The sequence below is a fragment of the Oncorhynchus mykiss genome, chromosome 12 (assembly GCF_057628025.1).
Source record: "Oncorhynchus mykiss isolate SJ-2025 chromosome 12, ASM5762802v1, whole genome shotgun sequence".
NCBI classification, from domain to species: Eukaryota; Metazoa; Chordata; class Actinopteri; order Salmoniformes; family Salmonidae; genus Oncorhynchus; species Oncorhynchus mykiss.
In genome coordinates this window covers 16,525,134-16,535,628 of record NC_143033.1, presented here as the reverse complement: position 1 = coordinate 16,535,628, position 10,495 = coordinate 16,525,134, and the positions used below count along the sequence as shown (strand labels likewise).

The 10,495-nt window shown below is 43.3% G+C and overlaps 1 protein-coding gene across 2 annotated transcripts; it reads left to right on the top strand.

The window, feature by feature from the left end:
- LOC110537047 (E3 ubiquitin-protein ligase KCMF1) lies at positions 1-10,282 on the top strand. 2 transcript variants are annotated; one of them, XM_021622762.3, is made up of 8 exons: positions 287-460; positions 2,539-2,664; positions 2,920-3,087; positions 3,602-3,741; positions 4,051-4,152; positions 4,313-4,490; positions 4,836-5,118; positions 8,622-10,282. In XM_021622762.3, exons 3-8 carry the CDS (start codon positions 3,057-3,059, stop codon positions 8,908-8,910), a joined length of 1,023 nt encoding a protein of 340 aa, XP_021478437.3. In that variant the 5' UTR covers positions 287-460; positions 2,539-2,664; positions 2,920-3,056; the 3' UTR covers positions 8,911-10,282. The 2 variants fall into 2 exon arrangements, with proteins under 2 accessions (XP_021478435.3, XP_021478437.3); XM_021622760.3 differs by lacking the exons at positions 287-460; positions 2,539-2,664 and adding an exon at positions 1-244.
- The last annotated feature ends 213 nt before the right edge of the window (positions 10,283-10,495 follow it).

Here is a 10,495-nt window from a genome sequence, read left to right as displayed (position 1 = left end):
GTGAAGGGCACCCCCTAGTGTTTCTTCAGCAGACTGCGAATTCTCTGTCTCAGTACTTCTTCGTGACAGCCAGGGAGGGGGAAGCACAGAACTGTAAGCTCAGGATCCATCTTAAAGAGAAAATACGAAATAGAAATCGCGTCCCAGGTTTATCTCTTAAAAGCTGTATATTTTCTGCGTGATCCGTGCTAGGGAGGCCGAGGAGGGGGCTGTGTCATCGTCTGTAGGATGTCCCGACATGAGGGTAAGTGAAAAATAGACGTCCATAGCTAACATTAGCTTCCTGGGGTTGGTCAGTGGGTTGCCATGTTTTGTATTGCAATGCATTGGACAGGGCTCATGATGGCGGCCACCATGAATTTTCTCAACCTCCTGATTGCTGAGTAGAACCAGGCTGATTCTTGATAACGACAGTCTCCGTATTTATGAACAGTCATGTTTCAAAGAAGTAATACTTCTAGTGAGCGGTCGTTTCTTATTCTAGCGAGTTAGCTAATGCTAGGTAGCTTGCTATCTAACGTAGCTAGCTAAAGTGATGGTCCGACTGCCAGTTGCTATAGCTAGGACGTTGGCTAGCTAGCTTTCTTCAATGACAACGTCGTTAGCCTAGTAGTTAAGTTTCCAGACTGGCCTTTTTTAGGAAGGGTGAATGCGTGGTGTGTGTTGGTATGGCCACATTGTTTTCGTAGGTAGTTTAGTTAACAAGTTATTTAACTGGACTAAGTGCTGAAATACTCCATGCCACCCAAGAAGGGTTTGGTCACTGAATGCACTGTCATCAAGGTAGTTTGAGGCCTCAATCACAGTGGCCCAAACTTAACCAGGCAGCTAGCTAGCTGCTACCTAGTTTACTAACTAGTTCGCCCGTCTTCTACCTTCACTTAATTAACGTTATCTAGCTACCGGTGTTATGGTTACATTCTTTAGCTAATTAGCTAACTCATTGGATCAGTAGAGTATGCTAGCTAACTGCAAACAGAGTGAATCGACTAACTAGTATAAGTTAGCTAGCTAGTTAAGTTGACCCTGTTAGAGCACGGTTTTGGAGAACACCCGGCATCAACCTACTTGATAGCTACTTCGACATCTGTCTGGCTTGCTGGACTCACTTGTTGGACTACGTCATATTAGGTCTGGATGAATAGCCAGGTCTGGATTTTTTCTCCTATAACGTTAGCTAACTAAGGATTTGTGCACTTATGAAGGAAGGCCTGTCAGTGTATGGTGTTCTCAGTGTTCTCAGTCACTGTCCCTCCATAGCTATGTCAAAATGACATACAGTTCCAAATAGGATGTTTGCCTAAGCAGCACACCTTTATCCAGAGTCCAGACAAGCATTGCATAGACACCCATAGGTGTGACAGACACCAGGCATCTGAAAACCATTTGAGTAGTGTAGCAAGGGGTGTAACTAAATGATTTGGTGTCATTTTTTTCCATTAGTGCTTTATTGGCATCAAGAATGGGAAGTCAAGGGCTGTTGTCATCACAGAGCAAGGGCAAATTCTCAATTTGGAGAATCCAGACAATTTAATGATAGATCAGTACAGAAGTTCTCAGAAATGTCTGACTGTGGGTGCGTTCGTAAATTAATTCTGGCTATGTTTTATTTTATTGAACCTTTATTTAAATAGGCAAGTCAGTTAAGAACAAATTCTTATTTACATTGACGGCCTAACCAGGACGATGCTGGGCCAATTGTGCGCCGCCCTATGGGAGTCCCAATCACGGCCGGTTGTGATACTACAGACCCTGGTTCGATTCCAGGTTGTAACGCCTCTAGCACTGAGATGCAGTGCCTTAGACCGCTGCGCCACTCGGGAGCCCTACTCCGATTTCAGAGCGCTCTCGTCTGGAGGAACCCTTGCTCTAGATGACATGAAAACAGCCTAACTAGGCCGAGTAAAATTGTCAGTGAGGTGTTCTCTCATTTGTGTCTGGAAGTAGCTGGCAAGCTAGCCAACTTTAGCAAGTTAGCTTGGGTGCTTGACTGCCATTGTTAGGTCGGAACACTCGGATCAACCCTATTCCTCAGCCAGAGCATCCATTGTGCACTCCAAGAGCGAACCGCTCTGAATTTACAAACTGGACAATATGACAACTCTCTGAATTTAAGAATGCCCAGAGTTTACTCTGGCACTCCAGAGTGAATTTACGAACGTACCCTAAATGTGAGCAATGAACAGCAAGCAGCATAGCCTAACCTTTTTCAGTTTCACAATTTTGATTCTTGCTTTGTCTGTTACCTAAGGAGGGACGTGTCAAATGCCTTGGCTTTATGACAGCGGTGAAATGGTCTCATTTCAGCAGCACTAACAAAGTTGAACTGCTGGTTATAGCAGTTTACATAGTGCCTTTTGGAAGGAGGAAACTACAGTATGTGTATCAGTACAGTATCACTGCAATCACCACGTGATATGATCGAGAAAAACCACCAAGGGACAGCTAGATGACAGTTTTGTGTTTCTTTTCATTTTCACTGTCTATACACTCTGTTTCTTTTCTCCTGATCATCTCGTCTGTCCATCTGCTGTTTAGGCCTGCTTAATTTACTGCACTGTGATATAAAGGCCTGTTTTGCATTTGCAACAACAAATGCAAATGATTACGTACAAATGCATGAGAACTGGACAAGATGGGACCCTATTATTCTGTTCTAGCCAGGTACACACACACACACACACACACACACACACACACACACACACACACACACACACACACACACTGACATTCATTAATGACCTGCTATTGATGTTCGGTGGATTTGAAAAATTCCTCTCTATTCACATTTGTGGGTTAGTGCCAATGTCATCCAGCCTCTCTTTCTGACTGTCTGCACACAGTGTCCTACTGCACTACCTTAATGGGCTATTAGCCTGTACATTTTGACATTGAATCCTCCCCCTTGTTTTGCAGGTGTGAGCTGTGACGCGTGTTTAAAAGGGAACTTCAGAGGGCGCCGGTACAAGTGTTTAATTTGCTACGACTACGACCTGTGCGCATCGTGCTACGAGAGCGGAGCTACCACAACGAGACACACGTCGGAGCACGCCATGCAGTGTATATTAACCAGGGTAGACTTTGGTAAGGACATCTGCAGTGTAGATTAACCAGGGTAGACTTTGGTAAGGACATCTGCAGTGTAGATTAACCAGGGTAGACTTTGGTAAGGACATCTGCAGTGTAGATTAAACATGTTACATTATGAGAAGGGACAGGAGTTTTTTTTCCTGCCCACGTGACCCAGCAGGGCTATCTTGTAGTTCTTCCTGGTCAGGTGGCCCAGCAGGGCTATCTTGTAGTTCTTCCTGGTCAGGTGGCCCAGCAGGGCTATCTTGTTGTTCTTCCTGGTCAGGTCATGTGGTCCGCAAAACTCTTCGCACTTAATGTTATTATTAATTAGATTTTTGTTGATCCTTTTGCTTTCAGTGTATTTGCATGATTAATTTGAAATGTATTTTTGTTTTCTACCTTATGCGCTTTGAGCATGTGAAATGTGCTCAACAAATTCAATGTGATTATTATTCGATATGAGGTTTGTTGTATTATGGCGATTATTATTAATGTGACTCTAAAGATGGATGGTTTTGCTTTGCAGACCTGTATTACGGCGGCGAGGCGTTCTCAGTAGAGCAGCCCCAGAGCTTTTCCTGTCCTTACTGTGGTAAAATGGGCTACACAGAGACATCCCTACAGGAGCATGTCACCTCAGACCATGCAGAGACTTCCACAGAGGTGGTAAGTGGGGGATATCATCCTAGTGTTTTATCTAGCATCACTAAGACAGGACAGACTGGTCCCTCAGTCTAGCTCTGTTGCTATTCTGCCTGAAAAAATGTGGCCTCCATTTCTTTCAATACAATGTTTTGGTGTTTACCACCTCTAAAAATCTAGGGGAAACATTGCATCCAATGACATCTCATACATCCAAATTTGATTCCAGGGCTCATGGAAGCATTAACGCAATTCTCAAATAATTATTTGACAACTGATCCTTGTGAATGGTCAGTTGAATATATCCAGAGGGTGCTTACTGCTTCATTTCAGATCTGTCCAATATGTGCTGCGTTGCCGGGCGGGGACCCCAATCACGTGACTGACGACTTTGCTGCTCATCTCACACTTGAACACAGAGCACCTAGAGACTTAATATCCTTTTACGCAGCTCGTGTGTGTGTGTGTGTGTTTGGTCTGCTTGTGTGTGCCTACCTACCTTTGTGGATGCGACAACTATACACGTCTGTGGATGTGACTATTCCAGTTACTTGCGAGCCCCTTGGTCTGTACTCCTTAACCCACTGTGTTTTACGATGAGTCCAGTGGCGTCCGGCACGTGCGTCGGATGTTCCACCACGGTCGTGGGCTGGGCGGTCCTAGGGCACGCAGGACCAACATGCACTTTACTAGCAGCTCCACTGGGGGGCTCTCTTCCTCACAGAGTTCCTCTTACTCCCCCAGTAACAGGGAAGCCATGGACCCTATAGCAGGTGAGCAGTACACCTGGTCTGACCAGTCTGTCTGTCAGTATAACTGCAAACAGGGTCTTCCTCATAGAAATGGTTAGAGATTCTATAGTTTCTCCCCTCTTGTGGCTCCTATGTACTTGGTTACTCATGGAGTCATTTGACATAAAATAAGTAAAATTCTCTCTCCATGAGACTGAATGGCTCCTGTCTCCAATGAAGTATAACCACTGTGTAATGTCTCTTGTCCAAAGCACTGTGACACCCCTACAGTAGTGTGGTGTCTCCCAACAGCGTGTCTATACTGGAGAATGTTCATTTGACTGTCACCAAAATGATCTCAAAATCATTAATCTCCCCTCCCCACAGAGCTATTGTCTCAACTGTCGGGCGTGCGGCGCTCGGCGGGTGGCCAGCTCAACTCGTCGGGCCCGTCTGCGTCTCAGCTGCAGCAGCTACAGATGCAGCTGCAGCTGGAGCGCCAGCAGGCCCAGGCGGCCCGCCAGCAGCTGGAGACGGCCAGGAACGCCACACGACGCTCTAACCCCGGCGGCAACATCAGTGCCACCATCCCACCTCCCAGCGCCAACTCGGTTGGCGTGGCCGAGAGCAATCCCATGGCCTCCCACAGCTCCCAGTTCCTGCTCACACGGTGAGTTGTCTACTCGTGGACAGAGCCTTCTACTTAGTGTTTTTAAAAATGGATCAATGTTCTGCAGACTTCTGGACTTCTACCACATTGTTACAGCTCCCAGGACCCAAGTTGTTCCTATCAACTCCCTGTGGCATGGCCTCCCTTATCCTCCTGTTTCTCCCCCCTACGTGGTGTCGTAGGGGGTCATCTCCCACCCCCCCGCAGTGTCGTGGGTCGACACCTACTCGGTGTCGTGTCTTTGCTATGCCAGATTAAGTGATATGACATGATATTTTATAAAATAATTTCTCTGTAATTAATATTACCTGATTTAAACTAATCATGTAAATGTAATTAACTAGGAAATCTGGGCACCACGGAATAATATTTATAGAGCTGTTGTCTCCCGAATAAACTCTTAAAAGACCTGGGAATCTTTTATATCAATAGCAGTCACATCTGAACATCGTAAAATTCTTGGTTATCGTCACAAACCGTGGCTAACAAGTTGAATAGGCAGTAGAAAATTTGGTTTAATTATTTATTTACTAAATACCTAAATAATCACACAGAATTACATATACACAGGATGGATCATACATTGATTACTAATTATGTCATACAAGAAAACGTCCCTAGCGGACGGAGCCGATATGACGGCTGGTTACACAAAGAAAGGGGCTTAAGTTTGAATGAAAGCGCGAGAAGACTGAGAAACGGATTGGGTCTCTATAGGACCTCATGAAGCTATGCTATCGTAAATACAGAATCTAATGCATTCTAAATTGCTGCCCATTTGGAAAAGGAAAATAAACTAAATATTTACTCTGCGCTGCGCTTCGATAGATTAGTGGTAGATGGAAGGCTGGGTTGCCCAGCTGAGATATCCCTTGTCCTTGGAAGAATATGTATTGTGGTAGAACGGATACGTTGTAGTAACATCGTTGTGTGGTAGAATGGATCTGTTGTAGTACCCTGTCATTCTGAAGAGATTGTCCGTCCTTTCCTAGCCCACGTTTACAGCTGCTGCTGATAACTCAACGTCTAGGATGTATCACTTCTTTAGTGAATAAGAGTTCAATGTTCATACCAAGTTGCCATACTCAACTCATGCTATATTCTGGCTGGTGTAGTCAAAATTCATCCTTCCAGCGTGTCGATCGTCACTTCCACGTTGAAATTCGCTCTTCTAAACGTATGGACATCAGTCCTCACGTCATCGGGAACACAATGATAATTTCGTTAGGTTGTAGTCTTTCAACTATTCGCAACCAGAGCTCACGCTGAGGTTGGCTTAGTTCTGTAGTTGATATTAGCCCTTTTAAATGTATGGACCGCAGTCCTCACGTCATCGGGAACACCAGGTTGACTCTCGTCAATGGGCTTTTGTAGTGGTGGAGAGAAGGGCGTGTTTCCTAGTTCACAACCAATGTCTGTTCAATTGGGCGGGGGCCACTGAGTGAGCAGACTTTACTTTTAGAAGCTAAAATTACATTTAATATTTTCACAAAGAGTTTCATATTTAAACATTTAAATTGCACAACAATTCCATGTGAATCCGATAACTAGAATGTGTAGACTTTCCAAGATACAGTTTATGTCGTCCTATCGTCAGTAATAATGCTTCAGACAACAACTGATCTGACATCATATTATTTAAGTACCAACAGATACTTTCAACTGGTTGGATTACAGAAATATTGTTCCGTTCCCAACCTTTTGATGTTACTATACTCTCTCTATGTTAACAAAGTCTTTCCAAGAGTCAAATCTATAGAGAGAGAAAAGGGGGAAAGGTATTTATGGGGGTCATAAACCTCACCAACAGAACGTCATGACAGCGGTGTCGTCTCCCAAGCCCCCTTACGCGGTGTCGTCTCCCAACACCCTTACCTCAACTAGAGGTCCACTGATTATGATTTTTCACCGCCGATACCAATTATTGGAGGACCAAAAGGTGATACCGATTTTAATCGGACTGTGTGTTTGTGTAATAATGACAATTACAACAATACATCAATGAACACTTATTTTAACTTAATATAATACATAAATAAAATCTATTTTGTCTCAAATAAATAATAAAACATGCTTAATTTGGTTTAAATAATGCAAAAACACAGTGTTGGAGAAGAAAGTAGAAGTGCAATATGTGCCATGTAAAAAAAATTAAGTTCCTTGCTCATGAGAACATATGAAAGCTGGTGGTTCAATATTCCCCGTTAAGAAGTTTTAAGTTGTAGTTATTATGACGCGTCAACTATTTCTCTCTCTACCATTTTTATTTCATATACCTTTGACTATTGGATGTTCTAATAGGCACTTTAGTATTGCCAGCCTAATCTCAGGAGTTGTTAAGCTTGAGTTGATAGGCATCACGCTGTGAAGCAAACATTGCTAAGAGCTGCTGGCAAACGCAGTCAAGTTTGAATGAATGCTTACGATCCTGCTGCTGCCTACCACCTCTGTCAGACTGCTCTATCAAATCATAGACTTAATTATAATAAACACAGAAATACGAGCCATTGGTCATTAATATGGTCAAATCTGGAAAGTATAATTTTGAAAACAATAAGTTTATTCTTTCAGTGAAATACGGAACCGTTCCATATTTTATTGAACGGGTGGCAACCCTAAGTCTAAGTTATTGCTGTTACATTGCCCAACCTTCAATGTTATGTCATAATTATGTAAAATTCTGGCAAATTAGTTCGAAACGAGCCAGGCTGCCCAAACTGTTGCATATACCCTGACTGTGCAATGAACGCAAGAGAAGTGATTTCTCTAGTTAATATTGCCTGCTAACATGAATTTATTTTAACTAAATATGCAGGTTTAAAAAAAGTAATACTTGTGTGTATTGATTTTAAGAAAGGTGTTGATGCTTATGGTTAGGTACATTTGTGCAACGATTGTGATTTTTTTTTTGCGAATGCGCTTTCGTTAAATCATCCCCCGTTTGGCGAAATAGGTTGTGATTCCATAATAAAGTAACAGGCACCGCATTGATTATATGCAACGCAGGACAAGCTAGTCAACCTGGTAATATCATCAACCATGTGTAGTTAACTAGTGATTATGTGAAGATTGATTGTTTTTTATAAGATACGTTTAATGCCAGCTAGCAACTTACCTTGGCTCCTTGCTGCACTCGTGTAACAGGTGGTCAAGCCTGCCACGCATTTTCCTCGCGGAATGCAATGTAATCGGCCATAATCGGTGTCCAAAAATACAGATTACCGAATTTATGAAAACTTGAAATCGGCCCTAATTAATCAGCCTCTACTCCCAACCCCCTTTACATGGTGTCTCCCAACCCCCTTTACATGGTGTCTCCCAACCCCCTTTACATGGTGTCTCCCAACCCCCTTTACATGGTGTCTCCCACCTCAATCTGTTCTCAGCATCCACAGGCCTACCCAGGTCTTTTCTCCCACTACCTTGAACCGTCTCTCCCATTTCCTTCATGTAGTCCCTCTGGTCTGTGTTAACCAGGTATCCTCCTCTCTGTCCTCCTACAGTTTGAATGAGCCCAAGATGTCGGAGGCGGAGCGGCAGGCGCTGGAGGGTGAGCGCGCCGACCGCAGCCTGTTTGTCCAGGAGCTGCTGTTGAGCACGCTGATGCGCGAGGAGAGCTCCTCTTCGGACGAGGACGAGCGGCGAGACTTTGCCAGCTTTGGGGCCATGGGCTGCGTGGATATCATGCCTTTAGACGTGGCCCTGGAGAACCTCAACCTCAGGGAGAGCGGTACTGGCGGTTACAACAGCAGCTCTAGGAGCTCTAAGGAGCCTCCACCACCTCCTCTTTGATGATATCCCAGCACCACGCAGACTTTGTCCTCTGTGCTGCCACTGCCAGTGACGGGCGGGCAGCAGGATCTTTTGGGGTTTGTTTTTTGGTGATTGTAATTTCAGGTCTGTCACCTTTGTTACATTTGTGTACAACCATAAAAAAGGAGAGCGGGAGCGATTGGGGAAAGTGCAAGTGGATGAGTGCACAGCGCTAAGTGAGCGAGAGATTATATATATATATATATCTCAAATGTTGATAATCAGTTCTACACAACTAATTTTTTCCTTTAGCAGGTAAGCATTAGGTAGATGTGGCAGATCTCTCTTCCTGTTCTCATGCAAAATGATCTCCTTATAAATACCCCACATTCAAAACCTGAAGAGGAACCAGACACCCTATGGTGAAGCTGCTGTGTGTATTTATGACTTAACAAATAAAAAGTGCTTGGATGGTTAACCATAAACTACTGCATGAGGTTCTTTGCATCGTGCATGACTTTTAATGACCTCATCATTAAAAAGGGAGAGAGAAAATATCCCGACGCTTTCTCTCGCCAACCATTTTAAACGGTTACTTGAAACATGATTTGAGTTTTTCCGAAAAATGTGATATTGCAAAAAAAACTGACATGCTGAATAATTTAGGAACTTTTTTAAAACTTTTTTGTTTGAAATAGAAAAACAACATATTGGAATCTGCAGTAGCTTTAAAAAGAAAACAATGCAATGTGTTTATCTCTCAGCTCCGGTTGGTCCTTCCCTCCTTTGTGACATCGTCTGACTATAACATCAACTTGCTGCACTAACAGCAAAACTCAAGAGAAACTCGAGACATCTGCATTCACTTAGCAGATAAAATAATACAATACTAGGAGCAGAAAAACAAGATCTTGTCTCTGACATTTTTCCTAGCTGTTGATTGTTCTAGTGAGAAGCTGTGTGTAACCACCAGATGTAGTTTCTAATTTATGCACCTGTACAGAAGAACTAGTCTCCCATTCTCATCGATCGCACTCTACTCTTCTCCATCTCTCTGCTTCTGTAGGCCCAGATTCCCTAAGTTCATTTGTATTACTTTCTTTGAGGAAGGGGAGCGCGAGACTTTCCACATTGCAGGCATTGTTTTTTGTTCGACTGAAGAATGATAATTTTTTCTCAGCTAAGGATAGCACCTTCTATTTATTATTTGAGTTTCTCTGATTCTTTTAAGCCTTGTAATGAATCATACCACCTCCATGCCTATACTCTTATCCTCTGTAAAATACAATGAGATGTATATTGAATTTGTGCGTTAACTTTCATAATGGTTCTAGGATATGGGCAGACTTTTTTTTATTTTTAATGTAAATTTAGAATACAATAAACTGCGCACAGCTTTTGATGAAACCAAGCCCCTCCCTCTTGATCTTTGTGGTGTCTTATTTGGCTACTGTATAGGGCTCTTCACACTACTGAGCCGAGCTGAACTGAGCTGGCCTGGTTACTCATCCACCATAGTTGCTGGAAAGGACAATGTGAGAAGAAAATATCCAACCCTTATCCAGTACAGTTTTGGTTTGGATCTGCTAGTGTAAAAGGTTATATGTATCACAATGTGCTAGGC